Raw genomic sequence first — 20,377 nt, forward strand, 5'->3', positions numbered from 1 at the left:
TAAGTTTCTTATGCCAACTTTTGTATTATGATCTTCTCCACAAAAGAACATTCTGGCATAACAACAAGGAAGTATTACTGTAGGAGTGAAAATAACATGCATGAATGTATAACATTCAGGTTGCAGCCCAATGTTTTGGGCATCTTTTATTTCATAAAGAGAAACTGGCATCTTTGACAACACAGGTTTCCTTGTGAACCACAAAGAAAATTTAACAGATATTGGGTATGCATCCACGTTTTCACTTATTGTTTGCTTTGAGGACTTCTAAAAGCTACCTTCCATTTGATCAAAACTATTAATTTGGACAATGTAGGAAAGAGACAGGGTTGTCAACATAAGACAAGTCAAAGGACACGAGGGAAAAATTTAAAAAAAAAAGAAGAAGAAGAAAAGAATTAAGAAAAAGAGAATACATTAGCATACTTGCTGGTTCAGTTCTTAAAGTATTTAAGTTCAATACTTAATCAGAAATGACATGGGTCTTACCAGGGTGTCTCAAAAAAATTTTTTTTCTATAATACTGTGTATATAATTTGCCTATGCACATTACTAACCAAAGTGGACACAAATGAGTTTTGCACAGTTGAAACCATGAAATATGCACTGCCAACTAGCAAAAACAGAATAAGCAGATCCATAAAACACCACGCCCCAGTTATGCGTAAGTGTTGCCAGACAATTATTAACAACCTGCCTAAGACATTTCACTCTTGCTTATCAGTCATCTACTAAGCAAGCTTAATAAAAAGCCTTCATGTTCTAATTTCCAGATTCTCACAAACATCCTTCTCAATCCAGTTAATTTTGATTTCAAGGGATAAGGATGCTGATCTGATATAGCTGAAGTTCAAAATACATACATGTGATCTGTTGACACCTGATTGAGACTGTGGACGAGCTGTGAAACCAGATTTTCATCCCTGCAAGCCAGAAGGCAGTTCACCTCTTCAGCTATCCGTCCATTGAAAAGCAGGCTTTTTGTTGTTGTAGCAGGTAGAGGTGATGGAAGAGGCAGCTGGTTCAAAACTGTTATCAGAACACAGAAGGAAGTTCACAATCTTCTCACAAAACACAAGCATACAAGTAGTTACAACTTCTTACTCCCTCATGTGATTAAGAAAGAAAACTTGATTACTACATTTAAAATATAGGGAGGATTTCTGGATTTTTTTTTTAATCATGAATGCTCACACACACACACAAGCTGGATTCTGTTTTAAAATAAAGCAGTCAAGTCCACAAGTTATACTATTATTTTACAAGTTTAATAGTGCTAAGGCAAGTATTAAGAATGAAAACGTATTTTAATTATTCCAGAATATTAAGTTATTTATTATGTTATGGCAGCTTTCTCATGGAGCCAAAAGTGTTGATAAAGAAAGGAAATGTACTTTTTTTTAGTTGCCTGCAGTACTGTAAGTGTTTTTAGTTGCCTTGTAGTTGCCTGCAGTACTGTAAGTGCATTGAGCATATACTTCAAGTTTTCTACTCTGCTCTTCGTATTTAATTAGTGTTCTCACTTTGTATGGCCAGGGTAGATGAAAAAAAACCACCCAAAAAGAAACTCACCAAAAAACCAAACAACCAATTTAAGCCATAAATTAAATCCTCAGTTTATTCTTATTTTGTTGTGTTTATTTCTACGTAAGTCATCTTCTCAATAAAAGGCTAGTATCGTTGGTTGGTATGATCACTAAAATGTCAATTCAGTCAATACAGCTTTTCACAAATCTTAGTAAAAAGATGTAAGAAACACACTCATCGCAGCATTTCAATCAGATTATAAATGAGCACTCTGTAGTTTCAGAGGACATTCTTAGGTCTACAGACATAACACGGAACTGTACCATGTAAGAAGCTTTGACCAGATGATTGGCAGAGCTACACAGACAATAGGAAAGTAGACCAGAAAAGGCCAAAAAGCTAGCTACATCGAAAATTCACTTTCCTGGGTCCATGAAAACATGGCGAGTCTAAACTTCAAGTTCCCAGGCCGATTACAGCTCTGAGATAAAGGTTTTAGCTGAACCATTAGAAATAACTTCAGGAAAAAAACAACGTAAGTGACATGCACTCTTTTTTTATTTTAAAATTATTTACTTAAAAAAAAGGGGGGGTGTGTGTGTGTGCCAGTATTTTCCCTCTATATAGTGTATATCATTACTGTATTTAGAAATTAATAGCAATTGAAATATAACTGTGTAATAATTAAAACAGCTAGCTTTCATTATTTGCATCTGATTACGCTGAATGCACCAGAAACTTGAAAAGTTAGCATGATCAGCAAAGTATGTTTATTAAAAGTATAAATCCAGCTAGTTAACTAGCCTATTCTACTGCCTCCAGGCATTGTGTCCTCATGTTTTTACCACGACAGGTCTTGTCCATTCCAGTTCCTTTCTTTCACCCACAGAAAAATAAGCTAAAGCAGTTCAAGCCTTTCTCTTTCAGCTGCCCCTGAGTTTCCACAAACTACGCAAACATGACAGAAAAAGAAGCAAATGCACCTAACACAAAGGCTAATCCCATCAAAGGCAGTTCAGCATTTCAAGTAACTTGCACCAGAAGTCTAGCCAGTGACTTCTAACAGTTTAGGTTTTTTGCTTTCTTCAGAACCTTACCTGCAAATACTTAATGAGGAAAACATGCCCATAGTCCAGAAACTTGTTACTTTCATCCTGATGGTCCATTATTAGACATATATAACGATATGCATATACACATCTAAATGCATAAGTAGCTTCTTCCAATTTGGTATTTCAGAAGATCAGAATGACATGAAGAGGTGGATTTTTTTCCTCCAATACATCTGCTTTCTTTACTGTAAGCAATTAAATTCAATTGCTGGCTATATAATTTCAGTGTCTCTTGGAAAGTCTCCAAATTTCAACAGTGTAATAATAAAAACAAGAGCTCAGAAGAAGCACCTGGGTCACTGAGTCCAATTATCCTCAGACTAACAACAGAGCTATAAACTCTTTCTTACACTTCATAAGCAAGATGCATCTTTATCCAACTGCTCTCATTGCAATGGTTGTTCTAGGATCTCATTATAGTAATACTAAATCTCTTAGTGTTCACTAGAATTTTATTTTTGGTCACATTATATATAACCATTTGGTTATGTGCCAGTATCAGCTTTTAATTAAAATAGTTCTTTTCCTCTCCTCGCACTTTGTCTTCCTGTCATATTTAAAGACTGTACACACACCTCGTCTGCCCCTGTTATAGGCTGAACAGCCAAGAAAACACTCATAGGTTCAGCTGCTTGTTCCCATTCTAGCAGCCATTCCTTGCATTTATTAAATAGAGCAACTTATTTGTACCTTGTACAAAATTAAGGAACTAGGTTTCCAGTATATTCAGCATATTCCACAACTCTCTTCAGTTAGGTGAGCATTAGTCTAATCCTCTCTCTCCCCCTCTTTTTTCAGTGAGGATGATGAGATGTATGTTTTAGAGAAGTATTTTATCGTTTATGTTTTTCTTTGTTTGTGGGGTAGCCAGATATACTACCGAATTATATTCTAAAACAATGAGTTCCTACATTTTGGTTCATGTTTCATTAAGGCTTTTTTAACCTACATTTCATTTCATGTTTAAATTAGCATGTGTCATTTGAAGACTTTCAAAATTCAATGACAAAATTAACACTTTTAATGCCAAATCTGATTTTAAACAGATTTATCTCTAAGAACCTCCAACATAAAACTATTTCTAGTATTTTTCAAATGCAGGTAATCATCAATGTGTAGAAAACAGCATACCAAAGACAAGGAAAAAGAAGAGTACTTACGGTCTGTAAGACTAGCAATCCCTGCAAGAGTAGTGATGGGAACATGAGGCATATCCCCATTCATCCTGAAGTTCTGGGATAGTAGTGCCTACACAGATATTTCAGATCAGGTGCCAGCTATCATTACTTCCCATTTCCCAAGCACTAAAAAAAAACAAAACAAAACAAAAATGAAAATGAAAATTCTGTTTACTTTTTTAGAATTTTAAGTTCAGCAACATAAATGGAACAGAGACCATACTTAGCTGCATACTAAGTAAATTTTGTCAAGAGTGGATAGAACATGTAGGTTTTAAATATCAAATGGCATTACGCAATCAAAACACAAGCTTCTGATCTCAGACACAAAGCCCTTCACCAAAAAAAGATGCAAGATAAGGCAATCAAAAGAAAATTTCCCCAGTTTACACAGTAACAACAAAAACTGGTAACAAAACTTCTGTTAGTTCATACTGCAGTGGGTAGGACTTAAAGTATAACCAGTTTAAGTAATTAGCTACTGTATTTTCTCCTCAGTTTTGCAGGAGGTGGTACTTTTCATACAAACAGCAGCTAGCAAAACCAAAGTGAGTAATTTACAGATGCAAAAGTCCAGGAGTAAGCAAAGTGACAAATAAAAAATCTTAGTATATTTTATAAGTAGTAGCTATTTCAAAATAGATCTGAAAAATATCTCTTTAATATTAAATACGGTCTGGTCAAACTACTACCAGAAACCATGTCACTCCCTCCACAGAAGAAGAAGAAAAAAAACCCTAGCCATCACTGACCTAGCTCATTCACTTCCTGTAAAACACCATAGTTTATATTCAACTACTGAAAAAGTAATTTCTTCACTCAGTTTTCACTAACTACACAGATACCAACTGTAACAAAGTCCACGCTGCTAAAAAGAAAAAAAAATTCAACTTCAGTTCTAAACCAACAAAAATTTACAAAGATCACACATTAGAATCCACTGTTATACTAATGAAACGACAAAAATAGAACATGGTGTTTTCTGAAGACAAACAAAATAAATTAAAGGAATTTTGTATATATGCAGTTACCTATTACAGACAGGCACTTATGTTAACAATTTAGGAAATAGTAAAAAGACTTCTTCCGTAAGCATTTATGTTACCCACTGAAGATACTGAAATAATGATTTGCTTACGCTTACTTTACAGGCCAATATTTTTGAAAATTACACATACAATACATACAACCCAAAACATCACTGTCACTTCCTTGGTCATTTTTATCCCATTCCTTCTTGTGCCACAGCAATGGCAATATGTAAGACACCACTGCTAACAAATAAGCATAGATTCCAAGCAAGACAAGGAAACTGAGTGTTGTCGTTCCTGTTCAATGTTTCTATGAACCACTGAAGTTAACTTTTCAAAGTTTCCTTGTCTACACACAACTGAATTCTTTGAAAAAAATACCAACACTGAGGTTAAACAGAACTGACAATGAGTTGACTTCCTTTGCTGCACCTGCCACAGTCTCATTCTCACCACTAAATTACCTTTGTTTATTAAAAATATAGTACATTACAGGTACAGAAATCTAGTTAAGGAAACTGCTACGGATAGATATTCTCTGTGGTTTTTTTTTTTAATTCAGGGAGAAAACAGCCTTCAAAAACCCAGAGCATTTTCACGTATTATGCCATACTCAAGGTGGGGTTTTTTTCCCAAACAAATACCAACATACACAGAATTTCAGTGGTTCCTTAGTTCCATAAATAAGCAGTTCTTTAAAATAGGAAAAAAAAAAAAAGGCGGGGGGAGTGGGGAAGGCAACCTAACTTTTCCCACAACTCAGCCTGCAACAGCAAACACAAAGGAGCTAACACTTTTAGATTTTAAGTTTTCACTGAACGGTTAGTAATTAAAGAAATTAAAGAACACCTTTCATGCACAAATTATACGTAAAATAACAAGGTCTTGCCTAATGATCTCCTCTCTTGTCTGAAACTGCATCAAAACTGACTTAAGCCACATTACTAATCAGGATTATTGGAAATGCTGTATGTAAGAGAAACAACAAAAAATAAGGAAAATAAAATCTTTTCACTTTCCCTTCCTGATCACCTGGGAAAGCTGTAAACATCAAAAGCTGTCACTACTAATTCAAGTTCTTTCCTGGCATTACTGCTACAGTAATTAAATTATACAGATATTCAATGGGAAAAATTCCTCCAAACCCAGATATTTAAATTAGAATCCTTCTCCACAAATACATACAAAACCTCAACTGGCAAGATCCAGACCTGACATTGGAGCAAGTGGAGCTAGAATGGTTGGGGTAAGAGTAAACTTTCTTTGTAGGAGAGTAGAAGGGGGTGGTTTGTTTAGGTAACAAAGCAAAGGTCAAGAGGGGATGTGGTTGCTCTCTCTAAGGCTGTCAAAGACGGCTACAAAGGAAGAATGTTTCAGGGCAATGCTAACACAACAATAAATGCGGGCATGAATGCAAGCAAGAAGAAAACAAGAACAGAGCTTCTCAGCATCAGAGCTGCCACTTTCTGGAATAGCCTTCCGTTAGAAGCAGTAGAGACAAACACCACCATTACTTTAAAGATGGATCATACAGATGTTACAGAAGGGACAGGATGTGCTAGCCTGCACCAGCTGGGAACTCAGCAGAGCAATTCAGGAAATGAGTCTCAAACTACAAAGTTTTTGTAAGTATGATGATGTGAGTAAATAGATGACAGTAAATAGAAGACAAAGAGATTAAGTGATGGGATTAGTTTATACAACAAACACAATATGAAAAAACCACATAGGAATATCTGGGTCCAAGTATAACATCTGCTGTGTTGAGAGCAAAACTGCTTCTGTTACAGAACTGGCAAACAAGGTGGGATTCAATTCCAGAACTCGTGACTGAGATCCAGTGAAACTAGAACTAAAATTTGATGTCACTGAGAACATTAATAAACTCATTCATTTAAAGAATTTTAAATATCAAGCAGTTGTGGAAAAAACCTGACAGCTCTAGGTGAAAAAGGATTTTTCATACAAAACATCAGAACAGCACGCAACAATTCCTGGCTTAATTGACAGACAAGTTTTTTTTGGGGGTCCATTCTCCAGCTGTAACAGGAGTTAAAGGTACTACATTGTAGTAGCTTATAATTAGTCAAAAAGGATCAACGTTTTCCAATATTTAGAAAACAAAACTGTTAGTTATATTAACTGAAGTAAGGATATCAAAGAACTGTTGCATTGGGAAGTTTTTAAACAATGCATCAGAGTGTAGTGTAGCAGTTCAAACAGAGAAGTAGAAATCCACATTACATATATCCAAATGAGGTTCTTGCATATTCAGTACATATATATTCAGGTTCTTGCTTCTTTATAAGAAACACCAGCTACTATAAAAGATGTTTTCATGGAGGAAGAAACTACAGTGCACAAAGGAAGTGATACAAAGAAACTCTCAGTGAAATGAAAACAGTGAAATGGCATCATATAATGAGAACAATCTATGAAAAAGCTACCATCATCATACACAATACCAAAATTAAGCCAAACCAAGACAGTAGGGAAAGTGATATTTAAAAAGTTTATGCTAGTAACATTTAAAATGCTACTTCTGTATGTTACCCTCTTCCCTTTTTTTTGTCACTTACGTATATTCTTCTCTACTGCTTACTAATACTGCAAGTAAAGTTCCTGTCAAAATGTTACATTTAAATTGTTGTGGGTTGTTGGGGGTTTGGTACTTTTGGGTTTTGTTTTGTTCATTTTTTTCTTTTTGTTTGGGTTGTTTTTTTTAAGTAGAAAGTAAGTATGTGGTTGGAAGAAGTCCATAACATGGACACAGAAAGTACTCACTGCTTCAGTGGCAGAAGGTTTGGGCTCTATCATGCGGACCCTCTCTACAACTCTCTATATAGTCTGCATTTCTCACCATGGTACTGGATTATGGCCACAGTGGCAATCCAACATGAAACAAGCCTACCTCTTTAGAAAGAATGAAAGAATGGACACACATGGGTAAAATTAAAGGAGGAAGAGAGGATGAAAGTTGTGAACAATTTCGGTAAAGAGGAAGTGACCATCTGTCTGAAGACAGACCTCAACCAGGGAAGTAACGGGGGGGAAAAAAAAAGCCAAACAAAGTATTACCCCACAAAAAATTTTCAAGAAAAAGGAAACAAGCTGAAATTGTATTTTTTCAGATATTGCAGCATTTGACTATCAACGAAATGAAGAAAGGATTTTGACACTGGTTACCATACAAAGGTTCAAGCTCTGCACTTACGAAACATTCCTCTTTGCTGAAAAACGTTCTTCTCTCCTTAACAAAAATACTAGTTTTTTCCACAGCTTAGCTATGTGCACGCACGAGAATGGTGGAATACAAAATAAAGAGGAAAATCTGTTTATGTGTAGTAATACAAAGGCTACTACTACTCAGCAGTAATACAAAAGATAAGTAAACAACCTCAGTGTTCAGAAATTTCCTACACAGGTTTAAATGTTTCATTCCCATACTCCAGGGTATCCTTTAACTTATTATATCATTGGATTTAAAAAATACCTTACATATGACTGACATTTCTGAGAAGAAGATCAGAGACAAAAATTAGGTGGATTTAAATTAAATTTTTAAGAAGTGCTATGGTTATTAGATCTCCCTATTTTTCTTTTTCTAAAGCACTCAACTGAATAGAATAATTTAAATACTGTTATGTTTTATTTAGTTTAGATTGTGAAATCTTTATTTAGAATGAAAATACTTTAAAAAGTGGGTCTCATTGCTTATATATTGAGTAGCATTGTACGATGTAACTGCAGTGTGACGATCAAAGTTCATTTCTGCAGCTGCACACTCAAACTAAACTAGTACAACTCATGTATTAGCTATTTTACAATTTAGGTGAGCAGCAGACTTTTTTCTTTTAGATCAGCAAACACGCTATTAGAAATTTAAGAAGCCCTGCCTCATAGACAGTTTTAAACTTCCACATTTTGCAATAAACTACTTTTCTTGTCAGTTACTACATCAATCTCAGTTAATTATCAGTTCATAAACTGTCCATTAAAAAAATCACTTAAAGAATGAGGGAGAGTCAGAAAGAGTGAATGAATCCTCGAGCTCTCATTCAAATAAGATATCGTAACTGAGGTACATCTCACAGATTATCCACAAGAGGGCAGATTTCTGGTTTCCATACCAGAGCTACAGTTCAACACAGCAACAGCACGTTTCTAGAACTAAATGCTTCAAAAACACTTTTAAAATTCCTAAGGAAGTAGATACAGTTGCCAAAACATAGTCTGACAGTTAATTACCGGGGGCAGCATACACGTTTATTCCTAATACTAAGCTTCTTAACACTAATTCAATCTCAGAAAAAGTACTGGAAGTGAACATCAGCATTCATAAAACCAGTAAATTCACCAATGTACAGAATAGTTTCACCTTCTACATTAATGGATATAGAAAAATTAAGTTTGAAGATACAGTTACAGAAATCTTAGAAGCAGAATACCAGATAGAATTTAGTATACTGGTGAAATCTGTTTGGTTCATAAAATGATCAGCCAGCAAAATCAGCAAGGCTGACAAAGCAAGTGAAAAATTCAAAGGTTTGGGATATAAATTACCAAGTACAATTTCTAAACTAGTATTAGCATAATGTGTTTTTCTAACACTATTCCAATACTAAGTGCTCAGTTCACTACGAACTACAACTGTCAGAAAAGAAACCTTAGTGAAAAGTACTAATCTAGGCCAATTTTAAGTTGCTGCTGAATATAAAGTAGCGTTTACAAAAAAAATTTAGAGCCACCATCTTCTTCCTCTGTGGCTACTGCCACATTCCTTTGGTCTTTTCTGTTTTACTCAACAATGACACTGAAGCCTCTGCTGCCAACATGGTAATAGTGCCAGGGATGCCATGGTAAATGGCAAGAGCACTCCACCCTCACGGGACCCCACCTGGAGTACTGTGTTCAGCTCTGGAGCTCCCAATATAAAAAGGATGTGGACTTGTTGAGGCAGGTCCAGAGGAGGGCCGTGAAGATGATCTGGGGGCTGGAGCACCTGTCCTGTGAAGACAGGCCGAGAGGGTGGGGTTGTTCAGCCTGGAGAAGAGAAGGCTCCAGGACAACCTTCTAGCAGCCTTCCAGTACCAGGGGGCTTGTAAGAAAGATGGAGGCAGACTTTTTCACAGGTCCTGTAGTAACATAGCAAGGGGTAATGGTTTTAAACTGAAAGAGGGTAGATTTAGATTAGATATTAGGAAGAAATGCTTTACTGTGAGGGTGGTGAGACACTGGCACAGGTGCCTGCCCAGAGCAGCTGTGGATGCCCCATCCCTGGCAGTGTCCAAGGCCAGGCTGGATGGGGCTTTGAGCAACCTGGTCTGGTGGAAGGTGCCACTGGCCTTGGCAGGGGGGTTGGAACTAGAAGATCTTCAAGGTACCTTCCAATCCAAACCATTCTATGATTGAGGAATAGGCAACAAGATGAGTATTAGGGCAAAGGGAGTAACATATCACAGGTCAGTAACAGTTCCAATATAAAAAGGCAGTAAGGTGCTTTTGAAATGCAATAGATTAAATGTGTTTATACAGAGTTTTATGTTGGTGTTTACTGTGGCTTCTAAAGAAATGTTATACTTGTGCATCTGTTTTCTTAGTGCTTTTTAAAGAAGCTTGGAGCAATTTTAATTGTTTTTAGAAGTCAAGAAAAGAGCTAAAAACTTGTGACTGGAAGATTTGTGCAAAATCGGCTGCTGCCTCAACAGGTTTACTTCTTCCAAGGTTTTTTTTAATAAAAGGTTATGAATCATCAGAGAAGGTCCAAGGACAGAAAAGCAAGGTTAAAAATCGGAAAAGACTCCTGAATAAAACAGATTTTCGTTCAGTGTTTAGTCCCTAATTTTTAGCCTGGTTAAAACTCAGCCTAATTAAAGAATGAAAAGTCTTTTAAGATACAAATAAATGTCAGTATGCAACCGTGTTTAAAAAAGGGCAGCACTACTACCACCTAACATAAATGACACATTGAAAAGTTGAAAAAAAAACCAGCTGCTACTTCCTCTCTCTTAACTGTCACAAGCATTTTGTTAAAAAAATGTTGCAACCTAAAGCTTCTCCATTTGACAAAGCTAATGTAAGAAACCCTTTTAGTTGCTCTTGCTCTTCTACACATCTCTTAGCTATTTTCTTTCAATAAAATGAACCGTACCTTCTATCAACCACTGCAAGTGTACCTGAGCACGCAAAAGGGCTTGTGCTCACCAAAAAGAGCACAATTATAGATGCACTTTCTTTTTTTTTGTAATAAAAGTTCCACATGGAATATGTAGTGCAGGTGAGATGTAAATGTATGAACTACTGAAGTAGCTTGGGCTTTTCCCTTTATGTTTGAATTCCTCAACTACACTTAGTACCATGACAGCTACCAAGCAAAGTTAGGTTTTTACAGTTTAATTCTACATTTGCTTCTGCAGGACAAAAAGAATCCAGTGGTTTTAGGTAATGTCAGGATTTTTACATGAAAGGAGAATCTCATGAAGAGGATATTTATTGCTTAAAAAGACGGAAAAAGAGCAGCAATAGACTCCCTGACTAAGTGGATTCTCCCTCACAGAAGTTTTAACTGCTTTATTTTGCAGAACCACTGAACAAAACTTCCCTAATAAGGCATTTTGTGTCCAATAGCTATCAGCATAATAGTGCCAGCAAAAATTATCTTGTACAGGTCAACTTTTTAAAACCTACCTGTTCTTTGGTTTAGGTCAGGAGTCCTCAAACTACAGCCCATGGGCCGGACACAGCCCCCCAGGGTCCTCAATCCGGCCTCGGGTATTTACAGACCACCACCCACCCCCCCCCACCACCCCCCGCCCAGGGGTTGTGGGGGAAACCAAGCAGCCGCAGATGGCTGCCTGCCACTTCATCCGCTCCTGTTTAAACACTTCGAGGACCCCTGGTTTAGGTTTTGCTACTGTATCACTAGGATCTGATCTTGTATCACTTTTCTAATGACATGGAGCCAGTAGTATCTTATTTTGGAACTAGATAGAACATTTGTGTTCCATTCACTTAAATTTAATCCCCGCGTTTTAAGATGACAACGGAGCTGCCTAACAGTACGACTCTTTAAAAGCCTGTTTTGCATTAGTTCTCTAATGAAATAGTAGGAAATACACCTTCCTGTAGGACAGTATGTTTAGTTATTTACATAGCCCCATTGATGCATTGGGTGTTTTCCATAAAAATCACTAATTCTGAGTTTTACATTTTTCTCTTTCGCTGAAATAAGCTACACTTGTTGATCATCACACCACTTTCTAAATATGATTTGATTTTCTGCAAAATTTTGGTCAGGTTATGATGCCTAAAACTACAGGCTTTTACTTGGTGCTTAAATGTCATATTTGTGGGCTCATTTTAAGGAGTTCTTCAGGCTAAGACATGTGACAAATATTTGAGATGTTAAGTGCAGAACACTCTTTCCTAATACCCAACCTAAACCTCCCCGGCACAGACTGATGCCGTCTCCTCTTGCCCTGTCACTTGTCACCTGGGAGAAGAGACCGACCCCCCTGCCTACACCCTCCTGTCAGGCAGCTGCAGGGAGCCACAAGGTCCCCACTGAGTCTCCTCTTCTTCAGACGAGGTAACATCCCCAGTTCTCTCAGCCTCTCCTCGTTAAGACTTGTTCTCTAGACCCTTCACCAGATTTGCTGCCCTTCTCCAGACACAGTCCAGCAACTCTACATATCTCTTGAAGTGAGGGGCCTAAAACTGAACATTATTCAAGGTGCAGCCTCACCAGTGCCCAGTGCGGGGGGACAATCACTCCCCTTGTCCTGCTGGCCACACCATTTCAGATGCAAGCTAACTTGTATACTTAAGATAATTCCCTACTTTCAAGTTCTCTGAAATTACCGATGTCACAGCATAATGATGTCACAGCATAAGCAAACATGCCATTAATAACATTCGGATGGAATCCCAAAATCATGATGGCCATGCACAAAAAAGCTTGGGGATTTTTAATGTTTGACCTGTCCATGTTAAACACTCCCAGCTCATCCCCTATGAGTACTGCAGCAATACAAAAAAACACAGAACTGTTGCCAACAGTGAAAGCATACTTGCAGAAGTAACAATTTGGAGCAAAACATAAGGTAAATATTTGTGTTATACCCAGGTAGTATAAAACAAGTACAATAAAGAACACTTGCTTTGAAGAAAATCTCCTTATACACAGAAATTCCCTAAACATTCATCTGATTTTTTCCCCCCCTTTCATAGGCTTAACTACACCAAACCAGTTTGGAAATTTTCTTCACACTTTAAGTAGAGTTTACTCAGTGCAACTTAATTTTACTGTAAAATAAACCCAACTGAATTCAAGATACTAATTCTAAAAACTTCTTTGAAAGAGAATATCAACTCAAATGTTTAATGTAGATGAAGAAAACAATTTTAAATTAATTTCTCCTGTTAATTTACATTTAAAGTGTTAAGTATTATGCAGACAAGGTTTGAGTAATCCCTTTATTTCTGATTATTTGGACAAAATCAGTCACATATCTTGAAACCATTCAGCTGAACACAAATAATACACCTGTGAACTAGCTTCAATTTTGTTTTTCCAAGAAACAGGGAAAATTCTGAGTTTCATATTGTAAATGTCTCTTATAACTTCTGGTACAAACTTATCAATCTGAATAAAAGTGGGTAGAACAAATAAAAGAAAACATACGATTCAATATGACATTCCAAGATTGAACCACTGTCAAGCTAGAGGGAAAACTATGTCAAAACCAAGTCATACCACTGAAGACCAAGTGAAAACACTGCAGATCATATGAAGAGATTAAGACTGTGGGCGATCAGTAGTAGATTTCATTTTCACTTTGAAGAGCAAAGCAGGATCATAATCCAAGACACAAAAAGCTGAGAAAATTTCCCACTGAGGAACTGTGCTAAAAATTTCACTTCATTTGCAAACTATTTCAAAAAACACAGAACACAGCCCTTCTGTAAGAGTTACCACCTCCTCCCACAGGAATTCCAGAAGGCACAAGGCTAGGGGAGACAAAGAAGGCCAAAGAGCTTACTGAACAGTCTATGGAACTAATGTGATCACCAGCAGAGTTATCCTTTGCTGCCCTTTTTCCCACATTCAAGATTTATTTTTCTGAATTTCATGTCTGGTTTTGTTCTGCTCCTTTAGGTCTATGTTTCACCAGCTTGTCTTTCACAATTCCCAAGGATGAGGTTGAGTCACCCTTAGAAAGCAGCAGCTCAGTCTCTCAGACAGGTGGGCCTGCATACATGCATGCACACGTAGAGAGACAGAGGAATAAGATGGTAGACTGAGTTTAGACACATGCGATCAGTAAGTATAACTGGGATTCATGTTCTCTTACAGAATAGGGCTTCTGCTGACTCAGAGGACAGCACAAAGACAAATGAGTTAAAAGGAAGACAATTACATTTCCCAAAACTTCTGCGAACGCAGCTTTTAGCTGATTGAAGGCACAACACACAAACTTACTGTTTCCTGACCTGCCTTTCTCCTACCCCAATCATTTCCTTGTGTCTGTGGTTTATGTATTAAACCCCACTGCTCCACAGAACATAGTCTGCTCATGCAGGTATTTCTGTAGAGCTCTCCTTTCCAGCATGCAACACATAGAACAGCAGAAAACGAGTCACTTTAAATTTGACAGGACTAAAAATTATCACCAAGCTAATGCTGCAATTGAACAATACCAATTTTAATTCCAATGAGGTAGATAGACCATGACAACAAATACCAAAGACATTGCATATACTCACTTTCCCTTCTCTCTTCCCTCCAACCCTTCGAGGGAGAATGAAGGAATCGAGGACTACCACTGTGCTCATGCATCTGTGATTTACTGTATCTCACTATTTTTTTCAACAACAACAAAAAAATAAAAATAAATAAAAAAAAATCTCAGCGTGATTGAGGTGGGAAGTGACCTCTGGAAGTTATCTTGTCCAACTTCTTCCTAACAATAAGCAGGAATACCAAGACCAGGCTGCTCAGAAACCAGGGGTTAGGAGTGGGGTGGCAGTGTAAAAAAAAAGGAAAAAAAACCCCACCCATGTACTCAAACTGACTATGTATTTTAATTTCTTTAGCAGCTATCTTTATTATACCTGGCACATAACTACCTGACTTGCTCTACAACATAATAAATCCAAAGACAGTTCAACCCTTGAGACAACATAACTAAGGAAAAAAAGTATTTAGCAAAATCTGAGGTTCCCTATTCAAAACTTAAAAGTGTAAACAATTAATTGAGTGACATTATATTAACAAAATTAATATTTGCAACAATTGTAGAACACTTTTTTCAATTCCACCTCTAAAAGCAGGTATTTGCTCCAGTTTAATTTTAAAGAAAAGTAGTGAGACTTAAATTACAAAGGCCCCAAGGAAAGTTGCATCTAATGTTTCTAATCTTGACACAAACTGCAATAAAATAAAAACTTTCCCTGATGTTCACAACCACACACCAACAGTACATACAATTGAAAAAGTCATCACAAGATAGAAGAGCATCAGTAATCCAGAAACAGCACTAAATTTAGCGAAGAATTAAGTCTACACCAAGTTTGACTGTTTCCCAAAGTTATTACATGTTGTAGTTTTTACTTTTGGCTTTTAAACCTATTTGTCTATTACTTCGATGGATGGCAGAAACTAAGTTATTTGCTGGAAGAGATTTGACATATATGCTGAATAGCCGTTTTTTTTAAATCCCTTTTACTGTAAGTAAGAATAACAAACAAAAAACCAAACCCAACACAAACCACCAGAGTTTTTTTAAATGCATCTTGCAAAAAGAAATGGGTTTCTCAACATCTCCAACTGGAACAGTCTTTTTAAACAAAATTAAGATATATCCATAATGACAGAGGCATTTTTTCCTACATGACTCCTGGATGCAATGAAGTCTTCACTATTCTCTTCACAGATTCATGGAACTGGAAAAGATTCAGCTTCCATCTTTAACTGCCAGTACTCTGTATGAGCCACAGACTTCCTATCGTTGTTTTGACAAATATTAAGACCTTTGTTTAAATAAGTTCTCTGCAACCAGATGAAGTGGATGAACTGGGAACACTGGATCTAAGGAACTAACTTTTCTACTTCCCCAATTAAACTGTAGCTATAGCGTAGTACAGCTCCTACAGTTATTCAGCAAAGACAAAAAACAGCTATGTTCATCCCAAGGAATACAAATTCAACCAGCAAAACCATGCCCTTTCTATCTGGAGAAAATAAAGTAGTAAAATAGTTGTGTACTATCCTTAATTGCCAGTCTGCATTTACATTAGTTTAGATATAAACCTTTTACTCTATTTTGTTGAACTTTTATTTAATACACCTGCAGAGTTTTACTGATAATAAACTACCCTGAATAGTACATGATACACTACAAAGCTGAGCCTTAAACTTAAACATAACATCACCATATCAAATCTAACTACTCCACCTGCTACTTCCATTGTACTTGCTTCCCATTTCTCTTCTTTTGGAGAATTTGCAATACAGTTTGCAAATAAAAAATAACAACATTGGTAAAATCTTAACTATAATGCCCATAACTTTGCTACGATCAGTAAGAAAAATGAAAAATTGGAGTAAGACTGAACCATTTCTGATAAGGTGTACTGCTAGATAAAGATGAAAATCTACCTGATGCAAAGATTTCTCCTTTTCCAGTAAGCCTTCTCTTAGACCACCAAATACAATGCCTTTGATCTGTTGAAATAACTTACTAACACTCAGCATATAGATTCCCAAGCAAAGGGTTTGCTTCCCAAGCCCTGAATGAAAGAAGCGTTCTGGCCAACTGCTCAATTCCTCCTAAAGGAACTTCTACTCCATGTGATACACCTGAAACATTTTTGCTCTTTTTAAAACAATGGTCACCACCTTTGCAACTGTTGTTGAAATTTATAGGACTGCCTGTAATGACCATCTGACTTCCTTTTACCAACCTCCCTCAGTTCAGTCTTTCATCCATACTTTCCAAGTGAGTACCTTCTCCCAAGAGAAATTACTATGTTACACAAAACGTGACAGCACATCATCCAAAGCTTGAATCATGCTAAAAGTTGCATTCTAGGTTTAAAAAACACAACAAACAGAGCAAACTCACCACCACAACAAAACTCCCCACCACAAAAACAACATCTTAAGATACCAGTTCTCTAGAAAGTCCTTCAGAATCACTCACCACAAATTTTAAAACTAGATGCAAAAAGGACTGGAATTGCCATAGCTCTTGAACCAAATTCCAATTTCTCAGTTCAGACGACAATTTTTTGTATCTAGCCTTCAAAAACCATGCAAAACCTCTAATGCAAGTGCTACTTTAATGTCTAGTATATTACGTGAGATAGTCAATCCTGGAAAGCTGTAAGCAGTCAATCACTCCTGTAAAATTTCCATTGTGTTTGTCCACCTCTTTTGAAATTTGGTAAGAAAGACCTCACTGCTTATTAATACATAATGGACAAAAAGGGTTTCTAATATTAAAAGGAAGCTGAATTCCACTGCATATCATACAATAAACAATAAATTCTAGCTGGAAATGAACTTGAGATAATAGTTTGAGGAAACTGGCAAGGTTCACAATACCAGCCTCTAAAATGACAATTTGCTCTGTAATCATTTAGGGCATAGTTCTGCTTTGGAAAGCATTCAGGAGACCTAGCTCGTCTTGCCCTCCCAAATCAGAAGTGATGATGCTTACTATATCAGTAAGTAAAAAAAAAAAATTAGAGCATACCCACTTATAAACTAGGATTTTTAAGCTCCAGTGAAATATACTGAAACCCAAGACCAGTTTCAACAGTTCAATAGCAATGTTTTTCTTTGAGCACTGTTTATGAGAAACACTTAGCCAGTTTCCTCAGTTTTTATAAGTTATCAGTACCATCTTTTACAACCATTTTTTTCCCTTTCAAATAAACCTTCTGTTACAGTGAAATCAGGCATAAATCTAAATCCATTTTCTTGTTACCGTATTTATTGCCTAGAATGAAGTATCAACACAGACTACATATGTATGTACTGTAGGACATGGCCTTTAAGCTCAAAGCACTGTTCTGTGGCAGAAAGTTATCATTACAATTTCCACTAACACACAGAAGAACTTTAAAGCTGCTCCCGGTAGCTTACTGAATACTTAATGGCTTTCCAAGGAAAAATAGAAGAGTGAAAAGGATATTTTAAATTAGTAAAGTTAACACATGAAAAGACTTTTCAAAAATCACCACACCCCATAAAGCATCCTATATATGTTAATGCAAGTTACCTTAACTTTACCTTAAACGTAAAAAGGCGATGAACTATCTAGGCAATACATTGCCACTTCTGAAAGACGTGTGAGACAAGAAGCAGATTTTGCATTTCCTGGCAGTAAAACATGTGTGAAAGGTAAGTTACTGAAGTCAGGACGTAATGCTATGAAAGTATTTTGTAAGAGATAGGTGGCACTTAGCAGCTGTGATGATACGCACAACATAAGTATGTTTTTCTGTCTTCAAGGAATTATGTATAAAAAAAAATTACAGAAACCTATACAGTTTAAGGTTGGAAGGGACCTTGGGAGACCATCCAGTCCAATGCAGGGTCAGCTACAGCAGGTTGCTCAGGGCTCTTGTTCTCAGGTTTTGAGTAACTCCAAGGGTAGACTCCAGAACCCCCTGTATTCCAATGTTTAATCACCCTTAAGTCAAACAGGTTCTCCTCTAAACTGATTTTTGTATTTCAGCTTGTACTCATTGTCTCCTGTCCTTCCACTGCATACCACTGAGAAGAGTCTGGCTCCATCACATATGTTAGCAACATACTGATAGCATGCCCTTGAACCTTCCACGCCTCAAGCTGAACAGTCTTAGCTCTCTCGGATTCTCGTCAAATACCAGATGCTCCCAATCCCTTAACTATCTTCACAGCCCTCCACTAGACTCACTGCAGTATGACCATGTCTCTGGTGCTGTGGGGAGCCCGGAACTGAACCCAGCACTCCAGATGTACCTCACCACTGAGAAGCAAGAGTGGAAGAATCACCTCCCTTGACCTTTGGGCAACACTCTTCTTAAAAAAACACAGAATGCTGTTTGCCCTTACTTGCCACAAGGAAGACAACTGGCTTACGTTGAACTCTATCCACCATGACCCCCAGGTCCTTTTCCGTCAGCCCAATTATCAGCTGGTTGGCCATCTGCCTGTACATGCATGAGGTTATTCACTCCCAGATGCAGAACTTGGCACCTCCTTTTGTCTGTCCAGTTCTTCAGCATGTTGAGGTCCCACTGAATAGCAGCAAGCTGATTTGATGCATCAACCACTCCTCCCTATTTCGTCTGCAAATTGCCTGACTGCGCACTGTGTCCCATCATCCAGGTCATTAATGAAGTGCTAAACAGTACTAGCCCCAGTGTCAACCTGCATAGTAAATCACTGGTGACTGGCTTCCAGCTGCACTTTATGCCACTGTTTACAATGCTTCAAGCCCAGCAGTTCTGCTGATTTTTGACCCACCTCACTGGCTCCTTATCTAGTTTATACGTCATGGATTTATCTACCAAGGATATTAAGGGACACAGTGGGGAAAGTCTTAATAAAGTGAAAGACAAACATACCCTCATCCACACTGTCAGTCATCTCATCATAAAAGGTAACTGGGCTTATTAAGCATGATATACCCTCCATAACTATACTAATCCTGATCACCTTCCTGTCCTTCATGTGTTTGGAAGTAGTTTGCAGAATTAGTTACTGCACCACCTTCCCAGGGATCAAGGTAAGGTTGACTGGCCTTTAATTTTTCAGCTACCTCCCTCTTGCCCTTCTTGAAAATACAGGTTTGCTTTCTTCAGTCCTCTGGTGTTTCCCCCTGTCACCATGACCTTTCAAAGACTGTCATTTTTATACCACCAAGTCCTACTTTCAGTATCTGAAAAAAGAAATACCCATTAAAACATAAACTAATAAACATGCAACTGGGATACTTGGAAACTATACAACAGCTCATGAAGATTCCAAGTTATGGCATTTTAATTGCAAGAATTATGTAAACCTGAGGAGTATGACTACAGATGGGTTTTATGACTATATAAATTACATACAACTGATTCCAAATGGTTTCCAGAACAAATTGTAAGATACTTTGTAACAGAAACTGGTGACCAAGCACAGGGAGACAAAAAAAAGCTGATTAAGGCATAAAAAAATTGAAGAACTAGGAGTAAATGGTCAGAGCTTAACGTATCTATCAGGAACTCAGCAATACTTTCAAAGGCATTATTAAAATCTGCCAAACATTGTTTCCTCATCTTGTTTTAACCACACCATTCAATATTACACGTCCTTCCAAAACCAGAAAACTAGTAAAATAAGCACTGGAGATCAATACAAAAGAATAATAAAAATAAAAATCAGAAGGAGTCTAAGTTATTTCTATAAACTAATGATTAGGCTGTTCGAGTGAGGCATAAATGGCCTATCCTTCATTCCTAAAAGTTGACAGTTTCCCTCTGTTACAGGCCACTG

The 20,377-nt window shown here is 37.1% G+C and overlaps 1 protein-coding gene across 7 annotated transcripts in view; it reads right to left on the bottom strand.

The window, feature by feature from the left end:
• NIPBL (NIPBL cohesin loading factor) overlaps positions 1-20,377 on the bottom strand; it is a 152,169-nt gene that overhangs the window by 98,844 nt on the left and 32,948 nt on the right. For all 7 annotated transcript variants that reach the window (XM_040579220.1, XM_040579224.1, XM_040579223.1 and 4 more), the window contains 2 exons: positions 3,800-3,943; positions 864-1,029 (listed from right to left, as the gene is read on the bottom strand). In XM_040579220.1, the coding sequence (XP_040435154.1) occupies positions 864-1,029; positions 3,800-3,863 (230 nt within the window). In that variant the 5' untranslated portion in view covers positions 3,864-3,943. The remainder of the gene's footprint in view (positions 1-863; positions 1,030-3,799; positions 3,944-20,377) is intronic.

This window comes from Falco naumanni, chromosome Z, assembly GCF_017639655.2.
Source record: "Falco naumanni isolate bFalNau1 chromosome Z, bFalNau1.pat, whole genome shotgun sequence".
In the NCBI taxonomy this organism is placed as follows: domain Eukaryota; kingdom Metazoa; phylum Chordata; class Aves; order Falconiformes; family Falconidae; genus Falco; species Falco naumanni.